The sequence below is a fragment of the Lepidochelys kempii genome, chromosome 5 (assembly GCF_965140285.1).
Source record: "Lepidochelys kempii isolate rLepKem1 chromosome 5, rLepKem1.hap1, whole genome shotgun sequence".
In the NCBI taxonomy this organism is placed as follows: Eukaryota; Metazoa; Chordata; order Testudines; family Cheloniidae; genus Lepidochelys; species Lepidochelys kempii.
Window position 1 is genome coordinate 58,260,708 of NC_136384.1, and position 17,872 is coordinate 58,278,579.

General features: G+C 46.4%; 1 protein-coding gene across 15 annotated transcripts in view; it reads left to right on the top strand.

The window, feature by feature from the left end:
* The window catches only part of ADGRV1 (adhesion G protein-coupled receptor V1), a 412,444-nt gene that overhangs the window by 110,685 nt on the left and 283,887 nt on the right, over positions 1-17,872 (top strand). For all 15 annotated transcript variants that reach the window (XR_013635788.1, XR_013635786.1, XR_013635787.1 and 12 more), the window contains 8 exons: positions 9,069-9,331; positions 11,917-12,092; positions 13,466-13,590; positions 14,604-14,770; positions 14,869-15,012; positions 15,462-15,569; positions 16,254-16,506; positions 17,239-17,361. Coding sequence is in view for 12 of the 15 variants with exons in the window: in XM_078852802.1 (XP_078708928.1) it covers positions 9,069-9,331; positions 11,917-12,092; positions 13,466-13,590; positions 14,604-14,770; positions 14,869-15,012; positions 15,462-15,569; positions 16,254-16,506; positions 17,239-17,361 (1,359 nt within the window). In the remaining 3 variants the exon portion in view is untranslated. The remainder of the gene's footprint in view (positions 1-9,068; positions 9,332-11,916; positions 12,093-13,465; positions 13,591-14,603; positions 14,771-14,868; positions 15,013-15,461; positions 15,570-16,253; positions 16,507-17,238; positions 17,362-17,872) is intronic.

Consider the following 17,872-nt stretch of genomic DNA (forward strand, 5'->3'; position numbering starts at 1 on the left):
AGCTGTGTAAGGTTTGCCAGGCGTTCAAGCCAAGAACAAAGCCAGCTCCAGCTTCCTCAGTGCCTAGTGTTCCAGAGCCGTCGGGAGACCTGGCACCGGCTAAACACCGAAAGCGGTCCGCCCCACAGCGCCAGACTAGGCCCCGACACTGCTCGTCCTCCCCGGTGCGGCCCATGGCGCAGCCCAAAGGAAGGCGCGGACGTTCCCCACAGAGGAGGCCGGCGCCTTCCAAGGCCCCGAGCGCTGATAAGAGCGGGAAGGCTGCTGTACCGGCGCAGGCGCTGGTGGCTCCAGTGCCACGAGTCCCACCGAGCCCAGGCCCAAGTGAGCTCAGTGCGGACGATGGGCTTGAGGACTTAATGGATCAGCCCTCCACGCCTGGCACCTTTGAGGCAGCAAAGGATCTCATTGACCTGTCGGCAACGAGCCCCCTCCCGTACAGGGAGAATCCTCTGGCACCATGCCACGGGTGCCGTCGAGGGGTAAGCTGGCAGTGGGGTGCCTTTCGAGGACACCATCCCGGCACCGCGCCCAGAGTTGGTCCCGGTCGAGCGCCGAGTCTGCGGACTCCCAGTTACCTGCGGCTCAGAAGGAAGTCGCAGTACCGGGAGTGGATCGGTGCGAGAAAGTCACGGACGAGGCACGATCCCCGGCACCGAGTAGAGACTGGCACCAGGAGGAGTTGAGATGGCGCTCGCCGGAGAACTCCCACAGGTGCCGGTCCCGAGAACGCTGGCGCTGGTCCCGGTCCAGATCCCGTTCCCGGGGATATCGGTACCGGTCTCACTCCCGTTCCGTTAGGAGTCGCTCGTCGACCTCCCGTCGGCACAGATTGTCGGCTCCGCTGTGGCCTTCGCTGTCAGCATCGCCACAGTCTGGCGCCGACTCTGGCCGTTACAGTCACTCGCTCCGTGTTCTGGATAGCAAGGACCCTCTGATGGGGTGGCACCCCCAATGGGGGCCGCCAGGTCATTGGCCCTTCTGGACTCCTTGGGCCTATCAACAGCGCCAAGGGGCCCCGTCCAGGGTGAGCTACTCGGTGCAGCAGTCCCGGTCCCCACACTGACGCCTGACGGTGCCGGAAGCCACAGTATCTAGGCCTCCAGCATCCCCCCAGGGTAAACTGGAGAGACCAGTACCGAGTCCGGTGCCATCCCAAGGTCTCCCGCCCTGGCCCGAGCCAAAGGCCCCTCCCGCGGGAGAAGGGGAGCAGGAAGACCAGCCAGAGGGGGCCAAGCAGCTGCTAACCTCCTCGTCATCCCCGGATGAGGCGGTGGCGGAAACAGCGGTGTCCGGCTCTCCACCCATAGACCACAGAGCCCACAAGGAGCTACTGCATAGGGTCGCCCAGAACTTGGGGCTGCAGGCCGAGGAGTCGGTTGAGCAGGAGGACCCTATGGTGGACATTATGAGCCCCGAAGGTCCATCTAGAATAGCGCACCCGCTCATTAAGACCATCCAATCGAATTATAAGACTATATGGCAGATCCTGGCCTCCAGCGCTCCAACAGCCAAGGTGTGGAGCGCAAGTACTTTGCCCCGTCAAAGGGCTATGAATTCCTATTTTTTGCCACCCAAGTCCGTGCTCCCTGGTGGTCTCAGTGGTGAATGAAAAGGAGCACCATGGTCAACAGGCCCCGGCACCTAAGGCCAAGGAGACAAAACGCCTGGACCTTTTTGGCAGAAAGGTGTACTCATCGGGGGGCCTTCAGTTGAGGATTGCTAAGCAGCAGACCATCCTCAAGAGACATAATTTTAACTCCTGGGCAGTGATGGGGAAGTTTAAGGACAACCTCCCGCAAGGTTCCCAACAGGAAACGGCCCTGGTGGACGAGGGCAAGACAGTGGCTAAGGCCTCTCTCCAGACCTCCCTGCGTTTAGCAGACGTGGCAGCCAGAACAATTGCATCAGGGGTGGTCATGAGGCGCTCAGCACGGCTGCAGGAGTCAGGCCTGCCTCCTGAGGTCCAGAGCACACTCCAGGAGCTCCCCTTTGAAGGGTCCAGGCTATTTTCGGACTGGACAGACGCAAGGCTGCATAACCTCAGGGACTCAAGGGCTACATGTAAGTCTCTGGTTATGCACACCCTGGTGACGCAGAGGAAGCCCTTTAAGCCGCAGCCTCCCCCTCAGCGTCAGTACCAGCCTCGTCACAGGCATGAGCCTTACCGTAGGTGAGACAGGGATAACAGGCAATGGCGCAATAATAACAATAATAATGCACCGAGCCAGAATCAAGGTCAGCACAAATCCCAGCTGGGCACTAAGCCAGGCTTTTGAAGATGTGCTTGAGGACAGCGTACCAGACCAGTCACTGGATCCGTCCCCTTGTTTCCTGAACTGCCTGGCTTGTTTCTCCCGTGCATGGTCCAGCATTACATCGGACCTTTGGGTCTTACGCACGGTATGGAATGGGTACTCGCTGCAATTCTCTTCCCTCCTTCCCTCCCATCCCCCTTCCCCATCCCTGTTCAGGGACCCCTCTCGGTTCGCTCACTGCTACAGGTGGGGGCAGTAGAGGTGGTGCCGCACGGCCTAAGGGGGAAAGGTTCTACTCCCGGTACTTCCTCATCCCCAAGGCCAAAGGGGGCCTTCGTCCCATTTTAGACCTGCGAAAGCTCAACAAGTTCCCGGTCAAGGCCCTGTTCCGCATGGTCTTTCTGGGCACTGTCATCCCTTCCCTGGATCCGGGAGGCTGGTACGCTGCCCTCGACATGAAGGATGCGTACTTTCATATTGCCATCCCCCCAGCTCATCAGCTGTTCCTGCGCTTCACCGTGGGCCAAGAGCATTACCAGTTTGTGGTTCTCTCGTTCGGTCTAGCTGCGCCCCCACGGGTGTTCACAAAATGTATGGCAGTGGTGGAGGCCTTCTTACAGAGGCAGAGGGTCCGGGTTTATCCGTACCTCAACGATTGGCTCCTGACGGGTCGATCCGAAGCAGAAGTGCGGGGACATGTGGAGGTGGCCCTGAGACTGTTCCACGAGCTGGGGCTCCTGGTCAACGTCCCCAAGTCCACTCTTGTGCCCATGCAGAGAGTGGAATTCATAGGGGCAGTCCTGGACATGGTGCAGGCTAGGGCAAGCCTTCCAGTATCCCGATTCCGAGCTATCCAGAAAGTGGTGGCCTCCCTGCGCCAGTTTCCAATGACAACGGCCAGGTGCTGCCTGCAGCTGCTGGGCCACATGGCAGCATTCACACATGTGGTCAGGCATGCCAGACTGAGACTCAGGACACTGCAGGTGTGGCTCGCTCGGGTGTACTGCCGAGGCAAGGACCCCCTGGACTTGGTAATGACAGCCCCAAGGGACGTGCTGGACTCCCTGCGGTGGTGGCAGTCCCAGCCTGTGGTTTGCGAAGGCATCCCCTCTGCCACCCCCTAGCCGGACCTGACGCTGATGATGGTCACGTCAGACCATGGATGCAGGGGCTCACCTGGGGGACCTCAGGACTCAGGGCTTGTGGTCCGGAGCAGAGCGGTTGCTCCATATCAATGTGAAGGAGCTCAGGGTGGTTCGTCTAGCCTGCCAGACCTTTCATGCCACTCTGAGTGGTCGCAGTGTGACAGTTCTGACAGACAAGACTACTGTCATGTTTTATATAAACAAGCAGGGCGGGGCCTGTTCCTCGCTGCTCTGTCACGAGGCTCTCCTCCTCTGGTTGTATAGCCCATGCCATTCTCCTCGAGGCGTCATATCTCCCAGGGGTGCGAAACGAGCTGGTGGACTACCTCAGCAGGTCGTACGGCATGCATGAGTGGACGCTCAGAGTGGACATCGTGCTTTTGCTCTACCACAGGTGGGGGTTTCCCTGGGTAGACCTGTTTGCCACCAGGGTCAATGCCCGGTGCCCGCGATTCTGCTCGTTCCAGGGCCACAGCCCGGGCTCAGTCGCACACGCGTTTGCGATCCCGTGGGGAAGGGCTTGATGTATGTGTTTCCCCCACTGCCCTTGGTACACAAGGTCCTGCTCAAGGTATGCAGGGACAGGGTGGTAGTGTCCTCATCGGCCCAGCCTGGCCCCGCCAGCACTGGTACACAACGCTTCTAGAGCTGTCGGTGGAGGCCCTGGTAGTCCTGCCCCTCACCGGGCCCTCATCACGCAGGATGGTGGGCGGCTTCTCCACCCTGACCTGCAATGACTACACCTGACAGCGTAGAAGCTTTGTGGCTAAATGCCTTGGAGAGCCAGTGCTCCCTTCCTGTGCAGCAGATTCTGCTTGGCAGTAGGAAACCCTCTACCAGGGCTACCTATATGGCCAAGTGGAAAAAGTTCTCCTGTTGGTGTGAGCCCCGACAGGTGCAGCCGTGCCAGGCCCCGGTACAAGCCATTCTCGAGTACCCGCTGCACCTCATGTAGCAGGAGCTGGCCCCGTCCTCACTTAGTGTGAACCTGGCAGCCATCTCTGCCTTCCATCTGGGGTTTTCGGGGGGCTCAATGTTTTCCTACCCAATGGTGGGATGGTTCCTTAAACAATTGGAGAGGATGTTTCCATACTCATGCCCCCCCAGTCCCTTCTTGGAACCTTAACTTGGTCCTCTCTAAACTCATGGGACCCCTGTTTGAGTCCCTCGCTACCTGCTCCCTCCTCCACCTTTCCTGGAAGGTGGCATTTCTGGGGGCCATTACCTCGGCCAGAAGGGTGTCCGAGCTGAGGGCTCTCAATTCTGAGCCACTGTATACAGTGTTTCAAAAGGATAAGGTGCAGCTCCGACCTCACCCCAAGTTCCTCCCTAACGTGACCGCAATTCCATTTGGGCCAGGACATTTGTCTGCCGGTGTTTTTTCCAAAACCCAATACTGACCCGAGTCACCGCAATCTACACACCCTGGATGTCTGTTGAGCACCGGCGTTCTTTTTGGAGCACACCAAACCCTTTCATAAATCTGCGCAGCTGTTCGTGGCCATAGCCGAGAGGATGAAAGGCCGCCCGGTGTCGACGCAGCAGATCTCGTCTTGGACAACAAGCTGCATCCGGGCGTGCTATAAGCTCGCAGGTGTTCTGGCCCTGGTGGTCACGGCCCACTCGACCAGGGCGCAAGTGGCTTCCACGGCTTTCCTGGCACAGGTCCTGATCCAGGAGATCTGCAGAGCAGCCACCTGGTCCTTGGTACACACCTTCACAACCCACTACGCGGTCAATCAGCAGGCCAGAGAGGACGCAGCCATTGGCAGAGTGGTCCTCCAGAGTTGTTCCATGACTCTTACCCTCCTCCAGAGGTAACCTTGTGATTCACCTAATGTGGAATGGATGTGAACAAGCACTCGAAGAAGAAAAACGGTTACTTACCTTCTTGTAACTGTTTTTCTTCGAGATGTGTTGTTCACGTCCATTCCACCACCCAGCCTCCTACCCCTCTGTCAGAGTCGCTGGCAAGAAGGAACTGGAGGGGGTAGGGCAGCAGGGGTATATATACACGGCGCAGTGGCGCCAGTCAGGGGGTCCTGCCGGCCCGACAGGAGCCGCTAAGGGAAAAAGTTTCCGACGCTCATGCACACGATGCACACACACCTAATGGTGTAAGGTAAGAGGGAAAGCGGGATACCAGGAGGAAGCACAGGCAGGAACATCTATGAGGGGAGAGCTCCTGCCTCATACTGAGAATGAGGGGCAATCAGCAGGTTATCTCAAGTGCTTATATACGAATGCACAAAGCCTTGGAAACAAGCAGGGAGAACTGGAGGTCCTGGTGATGTCAAGGAATTGTGACGTGATTGGAATAACAGAGACTTGGTGGGATAACTCACATGACTGGAGTACTGTCATGGATGGTTATAAACTGTTCAGGAAGGACAGGCAGGGCAGAAAAGGTGGGGGAGTAGCACTGTATATAAGGGAGCAGTATGACTGCTCAGAGCTCCGGTACAAAACTGCAGAAAAACCTGAGTGTCTCTGGATTAAGTTTAGAAGTGTGAGCAACAAGAGTGATGTAGTGGTGGGAGTCTGCTATAGAACACCAGACCAGGGGGATGAGGTGGATGAGGCTTTCTTCCGGCAACTTGCAGAAGCTACTAGATCGCACGCCCTGGTTCTCATGGGTGACTTTAATTATCCTGATATCTGCTGGGAGAGCAATACAGCGGTGCATAGACAATCCAGGAAGTTTTTGGAAAGCGTAGGGGACAATTTCCTGGTGCAAAGTGCTAGAGGAGCCAACTAGGGGGGGCGCTTTTCTTGACCTGCTGCTCACAAACCGGGAAGAATTAGTGGGGGAAGCAAAAGTGGATGGGAATCTGGGAGGCAGTGACCATGAGTTGGTTGAGTTCAGGATCCTGACACAGGGAAGAAAGGTAAGCAGCAGGATACGGACCCTGGGCTTCAGGAAAGCAGACTTCGACTCCCTCAGGGAACGGATGGATAGGATCCCCTGGGGGACTAACATGAAGGGGAAAGGAGTCCAGGAGAGCTGGCTGTATTTCAAGGAATCCCTGTTGAGGTTACAGGGACAAACCATCCCGATGAGTCAAAAGAATAGTAAATACGGCAGGTGACCAGCTTGGCTTAACGGTGAAATCCTAGCGGATCTTAAACATAAAAAAGAAGCTTACAAGAAGCAGAAGGTTGGACATATGACCAGGGAAGAGTATAAAAATATTGCTCGGGCATGTAGGAATGAAATTAGGAGGGCCAAATCGCACCTGGAGCTGCAGCTAGCAAGAGATGTCAAGAGTAACAAGAAGGGTTTCTTCAGGTATGTTGGCAACAAGAAGAAAGCCAAGGAAAGTGTGGGCCCCTTACTGAATGAGGGAGGCAACCTAGTGACAGAGGATGTGGAAAAAGCTAATGTACTCAATGCTTTTTTTGCGTCTGTCTTCAGTAACAAGGTCAGCTCCCAGACTGCTGTTCTGGGCATCACAACATAGGGAGTAGATGGCCAGCCCTCTGTGGAGAAAGAGCTGGTTAGGGACTATTTAGAAAAGCTGGATGTGCACAAGTCCATGGGGCCGGACAAGTTGCATCTGAGAGTGCTAAAGGAATTGGCGGCTGTGATTGCAGAGCCATTGGCCATTATCTTTGAAAACTCGTGGCGAACGGGGGAAGTCCCAGATGACTGGAAAAAGGCTAATGTAGTGCCAATCTTTAAAAAAGGGAAGAAGGAGGATCCTGGGAACTACAGGCCAGTCAGCCTCACCTCAGTCCCCGGAAAAATCATGGAGCAGGTCCTCAAAGAATCAATCCTGAAGCACTTAACATGAGTGGAAAGTGATCAGGAACAGTCAGCATGGATTCACCAAGGGAAGGTCATGCCTGACTAATCTAATCGCCTTCTGTGATGAGATTACTGGTTCTGTGGATGAGGGTAAAGCAGTGGATGTATTGTTTCATGACTTGAGCAAAGCTTTTGACACGGTCTCCCACAGTATTCTTGTCAGCAAGTTAAAGAAGTATGGGCTGGATGAATGCACTATAAGGTGGGTAGAAAGTTGGCTAGATTGTCGGGCTCAACGGGTAGTGATCAATGGCTCCATGTCTCGTTGGCGGCCGGTGTCAAATGGAGTGCCCCAGGGGTTGGTCCTGGGGCCGGTTTTGTTCAATATCTTCATAAATTATCTGGAGGATGGTGTGGATTGCACTCTCAGCAAATTTGCAGATGATACTAAACTAGGAGGAGTGGTAGATACGCTGGAGGGCAGGGATAGGATACAGAGGGACCTAGACAAATTGGAGGATTGGGCCAAAAGAAATCTGATGAGGTTCAATAAGGATAAGTGCAGGGTCCTGCACTTAGGAAGGAAGAACCCAATGCACCACTACAGACTAGGGATCGAATGGCCAGTTCTGCTGAAAAGGACCTAGGGGTGACAGTGGATGAGAAGCTGGATATGAGTCAGCAGTGTGCCCTTGTTGCCAAGAAGGCCAATGGCATTTTGGGATGTATAAGTAGGGGCATAGCGAGCAGATCGAGGGACGTGATCGTTCCCCTCTATTCGACATTGGTGAGGCCTCATCTGGAGTACTGTGTCCAGTTTTGGGCCCCACACTACAAGAAGGATGTGGATAAATTGGAGAGAGTCCAGCGAAGGGCAACAAAAATGATTAGGGGTCTGGAACACATGAGTTATGAGGAGAGGCTGAGGGAACTGGGATTGTTTAGTCTGCAGAAGAGAAGAATGAGGGGGGATTTGATAGCTGCTTTCAACTACCTGAGAGGTGGTTCCAGAGAGGATGGTTCTAGACTATTCTCAGTGGTAGAAGAGGACAGGACAAGGAGTAATGGTCTCAAGTTGCAGTGGGGGAGGTTTAGGTTGGATATTAGGAAAAACTTTTTCACTAGGAGGGTGGTGAAACACTGAAATGCATTACCTAGGGAGGTGGTAGAATCTCCTTCCTTAGAAGTTTTTAAGGTCAGGCTTGACAAAGCCCTGGCTGGGATGATTTAATTGGGGATTGGTCCTGCTTTGAGCAGGGGGTTGGACTAGATGACCTCCTGAGGTCCCTTCCAACCCTGATATTCTATGATTAATGTGGAATGGACATGAACAACACATCTCGAAGAACAACAGTTACGAGAAGGTAAGTAACCATTTTTTCATTCTCTCTAAATCTCTTTATGGTATGTGGTATGAATGGAAGAGGTACTTCGCTATATAGTCTCTGCAAGTTTTGATGATACAGAAACTCTCGTGCTCTTATGTAAAGCCTTGGTGCAGCAAGGTATTCAAGCATGTGCCTAAGCATGTGAGCAGTCCCATTGAAGACAATGGGATGGTTTTTTTGCTTAAAGGTGGGCAGAAGTCTATTCATAGTGTAAAGTTAGGCATGCAGTTATTTACTTTGTTGAATTGAAATCTCAGTGAGACTATGGACTTTTTATAGGAAAAAGGGCCACATTCTCCTCATGCATATATATGCAATGATAAAATTAAATATATACATATCATATTAAATTAAGTTAAACTGATATATATATGGAGAATATAGTCTTTTCTGGATAGATATATAAAAAGGCCATATACATATTATTTATTATTATTGTTATTATTAATTTTATTTATGTATTTATTATTACCCTAGTTGTTTTGTGGTAATTAAAAATAATACATTTCCACTATTTCTCTTTCAAAAGCCACAGTTACCATCCTTGCCAGTGATGATGGTCATGGAGTTTTGTCATTCAACAACAGCGATCACTTTTTCCTAAGGGAGCAGTCAGCTCTCCACTTGATGGAAAGTGTTGCTGTACTGAACATTATTAGAGAACCTCCCCAGGGGATATTTGGCACTGTGACTGTTCAATATCTTGTGAGAGAAATAAATTCTTCAGCTGCATCAGTGGATCTGACCCCTTCACAAGGATATATCATACTGGAAGAGGGAGTCAGATTCAAGGTAATATGCAGGTGGTTATTACAATATAAGAGAAGTAGGCATTGTTTCAGCTACCTGGGAAGCATACAGAAATGTCTGCGTTTTATGTTAGACTTTATTTCCTGTTGTATTTTGTTTTATTTCTTGTTATTGTAGGAATGAGATATCAAAGATTGTGAATATGTCAATATGCTATGTGAAAACATAGAGAAAATGAAGTATTCTAATGCTCATTTATATATAGTCATTTAATCCCTTTATTACTTTTGGAATATTTATGCCTTTTGGTAACAGTTCAAATAAATAGCAATATAATGCATAGGATACATTCAGAGAAATTGAGAAACAATTTCCTTGTATATACTTGGCACATGGCTATGTTTCTATTCTGCAATTTGCACCTTAGATAAAATCTACATGAATAATAGAGCTAAAATATAATACAATATTTAATTCTACATAGTAAGAATACTTTAATTGCTCTCAGTTGTACAGAATACATTACTGGAAGTGCAAGAAAATGTGGCAGTAACTAATGTTTCTCAAACAATAAAAATGTAAATTCTGGGTAGGAAGAGGACCTAGTCTCTGGGCGGTAGGGGCTGGGGGTGGGGCGGGGTTGCCTCCACTCAAAAAAAGTCAACCTAGAAAATGGATGATATTGTTGAACTAGTTTTCTATTGATTTTTATTCATTTAGGGTAGAATCCCTGCCCCATTGAAGTCAATGGGTATTTTGCCTTTCCCCTCAATTAAGTGAGGATTTCACCTTTTATTGTCTCAGTGAAACACAATAGGTACTGTACAATAAATACTAAAAACATACTGAGATCAAAATGATTCTTCATAAAAATTCACATGGCCTAAGACATCCAACTGACCAAAACAAAACCTCAAAAGAACAGAAAATAAAACAATGTTCAGCCAAAAGCCTGGCTGATGGAAGAGAAAAAGTCTTGTGGAATCTGAAGTTTTCTACATGGATTCAGTCATGGGGAGCAAGTTTGCAGGATATGTGGATTTTCGAGCTATCCAGGAAATGTTTTTTTCTTCCCACGAAAGATAAAAAAAGGTTGCATTCATCAACATCATTCTAAAGTTTTCAGGTTTTTGTCAAAAACCTGGAAACCCCCAAACTGCAAGTTTTATTGTCTGAAAAAAATTGCTTTTATTTTTAAAATGAGAGCCTGAAAACTATAATAAAAAATGGATATTGGTGAAATTTCTATTCTGATGAAACAGCATTTTGAATGAAATAGTTTGACTAGCTCCAGTGGGGTTTTATTTAATAAAATTGTTACCACTCTTGGACCATTTTCAGGGACTAATGGCGCTTAACTGATGGAGAGCCTGGAATATATGCAATGAAAGACAAAATGCATAAATTAAAACTGCTGTGATAGGACATAGGGAAGTACACAGTATCTTAAATGAGTCCAACACCATGGAGAGCTTTACCACAAGCCCTTTGAATTTCATTTGGAATTGAATTAGTAGTCAGTGTAGCCCAGACATTATGTGGAAACATTAAGTCAACCTACTCAGAAATTGGAGGCTCATAAAACTACACCCCAAATATTGTAGAAATTTTACCTGGAGCAAGCAAAGACATGGATACCTGTGGCAAGGTCTGTATCTGAAAGGTCACAGGCTCCTGGTTAGCTGTAGATACATTGCTGTTATCTGTATAAGCACAAGCAGCAAAACTGTATCTCTATTGCTTGCATATGATACTGGGAAAGGATGGTGCTGTATACACAATTGAAGGTAAAAGTACTACAACACTCTTCTGTTCCTCTGTGTTACTGTTTGTCAGCCTGGGAGGCAGGCCTTCCTGGGAGGGGTCCCGCTCAATCCAGTGGCAGGTGAAGCAGAAAAGAGCAACAGGAGTGGAGAAAGTTTCATGACTTCAGATTCCTTCCTTCCCTCCCACTCTCTGAGTTCGTAAACACACACAGTGCAAATATGCCCCAGTACTTTGGGTGAAGCAGCTAGTTGCCAGCTTTCTCTTTCTGCTTCTTGGGGTCTGTACTCTAGCTATCAGACCAGCAAACGTACTAAACAGGGCTGTAGGTTCAGGCAGTCCATTTGTGCCCTCTGTTCCTCTGGCCCTTAGCTCGGTTGCAATAACATTATTTATTTGTATTACCATAGTACCCAGGAGGAGGCCCAGTCACAGATCAGGACCCCATTGTGCTTGGTGCAGTAATAAAAAAACAGCGCCTGCCCCAAAGAGCCACCTTTATGCTCTCTGGGTATAAAGCTGTCTGCTCAGCGGGAAAGAGGGATGTGGGGAACAGAACAACAAATGAAAATACGTATAAAAGAAGGCAGGGGTTTTGTTTGCTTTAAAGAAAGAAATAGAAAGGGAAGAGGTGGGTTCATCTGCTAAGCCTTCAAAGGGGCACTCCGGAAGAAAAAGGTTAGAATTCACTACTCTAGTTTAATTCCCACCCCTCTCTCCCTGCTGGCACGGTTTCTGTGTTGTCCAGTTTCAGTATTTGACTCCCATCCTGGTGTACACTTTAAGCACTGAAAGCACGGGAATGTCAGCAGCTGGTGAAGCTAGCATGTCTTAGTGATGTCATGTACTTGTTTTGCTCTCAGACTCTGCACATTTCTGCCATACTAGATGAAGAACCAGAAATGGATGAACATTTTATTGTCACTCTCTTCAGCCCAATGGGAGGAGCCAGACTTGGCACAAGAGTGGAAACTATGATCACGGTGTTACAGAACCAGGCCCCATTGGGGCTTTTTAGTATCTATCCAGTTACAAATAGGTACAGTACACTAATTCAGTTATAAAGAGGATAATTATTCATATTCTGTAGACAAGATAATTCTCTGCATCTTTCTTTGGTGGACCTGTTTAAAAGAAAACAAGGAAATAAGCAATCCACAGTTTTAGGTAGTTGAAAATCTTTTAAAATATTTGGGGTCTGTTAAATAACATTGCTTCTGTACCAGAGAACAGAAGATTGAAAATAAACTATTCTTCACCAGAATATATAGTACTGACCCTTTAAAAAAAAATTGGACCCAGAGCTGGCCTGACTGAGTTTTTAGATTCAGATTGTCCTCTTGCTACTACTACTTTATTGTTTTTAGCCATGTAACTCATATCTTTATTATGTATCTAAATTGTTCTTTGAGTGTGTTATGTGAAGAAAGAGTCAGCATGAAGACTAACTTCCCTTTCAACTGTTCTTTAACAGCATATTTATAATCACACACACGAAATTACTATGTTAAAAGAACATTATTCAAATTACTCATCTTATCTCAGTCTCCCTTCCCTGGCTTCCAGTCCCAGTCTCCCCACCCTATGCCAGCCAGCCTTCAGTCCCAATTTCCACTCCTGCCAAGCTCCTTGTCCCAATCGGCTCCCCTTTTCTCTTGTCCCCTCTGCATTCGAATCCAGCAACTTCCTCCTCTATGCTGCCCTGGCCCAGCAGGGGCTGGTCACTGAGCATACAGGAGAGACAGACTCCCTGCTCTCAGTGCAGGTACCCAGACCCAAGAAAGCCCACCACAGCCCAGAACTGTAGTTGCATCAAATGTCCTGCTCTTCCCTGGATGGAGCTTGCCCAGTGCAAATGGAATCTTTGGAGAATTCAAGTGATACAATCCAAGTCTCTGATGAGCATGTGAGAACTACAGTTTTTCAAGGCTTATAATTTGGTCAAATTTGGGCTGATTTTTATGGAGCTTGCAAAAGGCATATCCTGACACAAAGGCCACCAGTACACCAAATTTCAAATCCTTGTGACAGAGTGTAGAGGTGCTTGAGTCAAAGAAAAGATCACCAGAATTTTTAACACGGGGAAAATATGTTTTCTCGTTCCTAGAAATGGCTGAACAATTTAGTTGAAATTTTCCAAAATACTCAGCCTGACAGACATGTAAACCTTTATCCCAAATGATTAAAGTTTGTCCAAGTTATAAGCAGCTGAAACCAGGGTCTTATAATGGGAAATGTTGGTGCTACCAGCAGCCCCACCTGTAAGGAAACCAGCTGCTAGTGATTTCTTTCCATCACTGTTGTTTATTCTACTACTGAAGCTGTACCATGTAAATGATGTTTTTCAGAATGCCAATTCATACATTGTAAAAGGAATTCCTGTTTCTTTATTTTTGCAATTCTCACATTTAGGACAAGTTCTCTGATAGCTGAAGAAGCTAACAGTACCCTTTATTTGAAAGTATCCCGAAGTCATGGGCTCAATATGTCTGTGAGTGTGGAGTGGGAGACCCTGTCCAATACTGCATTCGGCATAAGTGAGTTTTTTTCTCAATGAATGTTACTTTTATTAAAAGTTAACATCAGTAAAACTGGCCAAGGAGACAGAGAGACTAGTTTTGAAATGTAAATCCATTTTTCAGAGTTGATAAAATAAACTCCTGCATTAAAAGATTTCTTTGATTGTGTTAAGATTCAATAGATAAAACGGCTTCACTAGAGCCAGTCCACTGACTGTCACTTCTATCAGAGTTGAGAGACTTCTGAAGTCTTCCCTACCTCACGACAGTGTATATGGAACAGTATTATCACTAGACTTCTCTTAAATAAGGCATGGTTGTAGTAGTATGAGTATTCTTGTAGCACCCACAACATGCAAAAGTACCGTCCACACAGTCAAGATGCCTGTCTGTGTCTGCAAGAGCTATATTATAAAGCCTCAGTCTTGGCACATGCTCAATTTTAGGCAGTGTGGGTAGTTCCGTTGGAGTCCCATATGACTAGTCACAGTGCCTAAAGATAAGCACTTATGTAAATCTTTGCAGGATTGTGGCCTAAATAACTTCAGTGGGGCTACTCATATGAGCAAAGATGCTCACATAACAGTTGGCAGGATTGGGGTCCAAGCTTTTGTTCTTGTAATTTAATTCTGACAACACATTCAAAATATCCAGTTAAACAGATCTATAAGTTATGCAAGTCTTTGCAAGTCTGACTTCTGTTTCATCTTGGTGGTGATTGGGGAAAAATTCTTTTGTATTTTTTTTTGTATGGCTTTTCCATTAGCTTGCTTTATTTTGATTCTGTCCACCAAAAATTCCCTGTATGACTTGCTTGTGTATTGAGAATACATATTACAAAAACATTAATCTGTTGTGTTCTCGTTGTTTTAACCTCTGGATGCATTTACGCTAATAAAATGCAAGTTCTGAGTGATGTCAGCAGTGTTATTTCTCCTGGCATTAGGTCTGAAGTTGGCTTGTGAAATCAAAGATAAGATTGGAAATCCCTCACGTATACTCCAGTAACTCGTATTTTTAATATATTGCAGAGGGTGGTATCAGTGTGCTGTCTGTCTTACAAAGTTTTGTGGAAGAGTCAGTATCTAGCTGGTGTTTCTTTACATCAGGAGAGTCTTTATATGGTGTTCTATTGCGGACCTCACCAGCTAGCTTTTCTTCTATCTATCAGTGGAGAGGAGTTTTTGTTCCCATTGAGGTAAATGTTTTTATTTTAATCCATTTTGCATGGATGGTACTAATTGTATTTGTAAAGTCCAGTTCCCTCATTAACTTTCTTTATGGTTCTCCTCTCAGGACTTCAGTATATGGAATCCTCAGAGCTGTGTGACATTTCACATTAATGGTGCTGCCTTTCTAGTGATTACTCATGGAGTATCCAAACAAGAATCTTCCAACCATCGTGTGTATACATTCACACCTGGACTCAGGGTACTACTGGTAAGACTTCTACCTTATTTTAGATGCTTTAGAAAAACCCATTCCTGGGAGGCCAGTTTAGTATTGAGCTCCAGCACAGTACTTGTGCTCTGCAGTGACATAAAACACGGCATTTTATAATAAGAGTCATATACTGTAGTGTCAAGATCTTAATTTTTATTACAAGCCAAATGAATTTAAATTTTGGTAACATTGATTTAAAATCAGCTGGTGCAGCACTATTTACTTAAAAGGAGTTTTACTTGTTTCTGCCAGAGCTTGTCCATAATATTTTCATGACATTTTCATGTGGAAATTAGTGAACAGTCAGATCTGTGTAATCATGGAACTTTTTTGATATTTTAACAAAGTTTTGTATTGAATAACATTCCTCCATTAGGCAAATTAGCCACATATGAGGAACTTGAATCACTTCATAAAGTTCTCTTGTCCTTGTGCCTTCTTTACAGATACAGACTCTCTCAGTGCCAGAAACCAGAGATGTAAAACACTTCACTGTTGAAAGAAAAGATTATTTAATTATTGCAAGTCATACAACTGACTCCAAATCCATACAGGTTGGAATGATCTCCCCTTTTCATTTTTAATATGTGTGCAGTATACATTTAGCTCTGATTGGAAATTCCTAAGTGGCAATCAGCATAATGGTTTATAAGTACTATTGACTTGCTACCCTGAATTCTACAAGAAGCTGAATAAAAACGAAGTTTACAGACTGATTTGGGTTTACCAGTATTGTCTGTATGAACTCATACAATATACCAGATGTAAATCATTATTAGAAATCCCCTTACTTTGAAAATTATGTCATTTAGTTCTTGTGCTAAGGGGAAATAGGCAGCCTTAGAGACAGAAGTTCTCTTATCTTCAGAACAGATAAACCTGCATTCAGCTTCTTTATACCACCCTACCATTGTACCTCAACCTTCATGTGGAGGGACCATCTTTAGAGGAAGTGGTAGCTCAGTGTCCAAGACCATACAGTTTTTCACCTTCTGGCTGAGGCGACCAACAAGAGTACCAAGGGTGGGGGTGATTTTACAATGCAGATACTTGTCTACTAGGAACTGGAAGGAGAAAACCAACTGAATTCACTGAGCAGCCATTAGATGTAAATGATTCATAGACTTCAGAGGATAATTAAAATAATCTAAAGTCTTCAGCATGACATCTGATTTCTGTTAGCACAATCTGACTGTACTTAGATCTAAAGAAAAAAAATTATTTATCATTTCCCATAGGTTTTCCAGTGGAATAATGACCTTTTTATATTGCATCATCAACTCCCAATTTATGGAGCTCTGCATATGGCCCTATTTCCCAGAGGAGGTTTTATGTACCTAGCAGTTTCTCTGTCGAATTCAAGCCTGCACCCCCTTCTGTACCAATGGTCAGATAATGAGTTTCAAAAACTTCATCAAGTGCCAGTAAATGGAACAACTCACATGGAGGCCTTGACTTTTGGGTCTGATATCTATTTAATAGTTGCAAAAGGTATGTTGCATGATACAAGAACATGAGTTTATGCTGGTCTGTCTGATGGGAAAGTCACTTGGCTCAGCAGTGTAGACAGGGATTTAAGCTTAGAGAGGAGAGGCCACAATTTCTCATGAAAATTTTATCAGGGACTGTTATTTATCTCTGTTATTTATTGAGCAGATATAAGTGTTGCATCCATTTTCAAGTATGTGCAGAATACGTGAAGTGTTGATTTCCAGCATACACTTTTCCCAGGAACGTTGGGGTAATTAAATCCTTACTACTGTAGTTGCTGTTAGCATCCTCTGCAACGTATGTGCTGTGCAGAATTTATGGAACAGCAGTGGAGATAATTGTTACGTCCCAATGTGATCCACTAGGCAGTCCAGCTTTCCTAACACACCCCTCTGTGTCTAGTGAAAAGTCTTATGGTACACTTCCCACTTGACTATGCATTGTCTTGCATTTGTTATTTTGTGTCCCAACAACCTTAGCATTCTGAGGTGTGTGGGTGTATGTGCGCATACATAGAAGCCATTAAATGATCAACATTTGCCAATCATTGTCCCAGTTACCACAGATATCTCCTGTCCTAAGCATAGAGGAATATGTGGTAATCTGGCTCTCTGTGTGGTAAGATCTGGCAAACCCAGACATTTTGATGTGAACCAGCATTGCAGGTATTTAATCATTGGTCAGATTCATTGTGTAGTCAAGCTTGAGGTTTATTCTCTTTCCCCTTTGCAGAATCCAGTAATTCAAGTGAAGTTTTTGTCTGGGAGACAGGACAATCTTCCTTCAGGCATTTTCAGTCCCTTTCTTCTAGCGCTATAAACAAAATCCACACCTTCATGCCTCCTTCGGGTTTAGGTAAGTTTTAGGTGACTACAGTCCTTGTTCGAATAGCAGCTTTTACACTGGTGGTAGGACCTTACTGAAAATAGTGCTAAGAAAATGTGGTAGCTGCATGTCAGTCCATCATTTTTCTGGTGATGTGAATCAGCACCAAACAAATTACAATGACACACAGAAAGGATGGGAGACCTTGCAGCTCAAAATAACAAAAATACTCCAGAAGTAAGGCAATGTTGCAAATACATAAACATAATTACTCTGGTGGTGATGCAGCAGGTTTAGTTAAGGCCTTTGTTTGAGAGAGACTGTGCGCTTAACTGGGTTCCTGATTTGACAGAGCTCCAAGGTGCCTGATGACCTCCAAAAGACAGAAAGGATGACCTCTGGCTTATGGAGTAATGTTGACAGCAGATCTGGAAGAAACAGGCAGAAGCAGATGGGGAGTGTACTAAATGTGACTACTATACAAATAATAACGGGGACTGCCCTTTCTTGGCCAGAGCACATTTCAGTTTTTTTAAATATG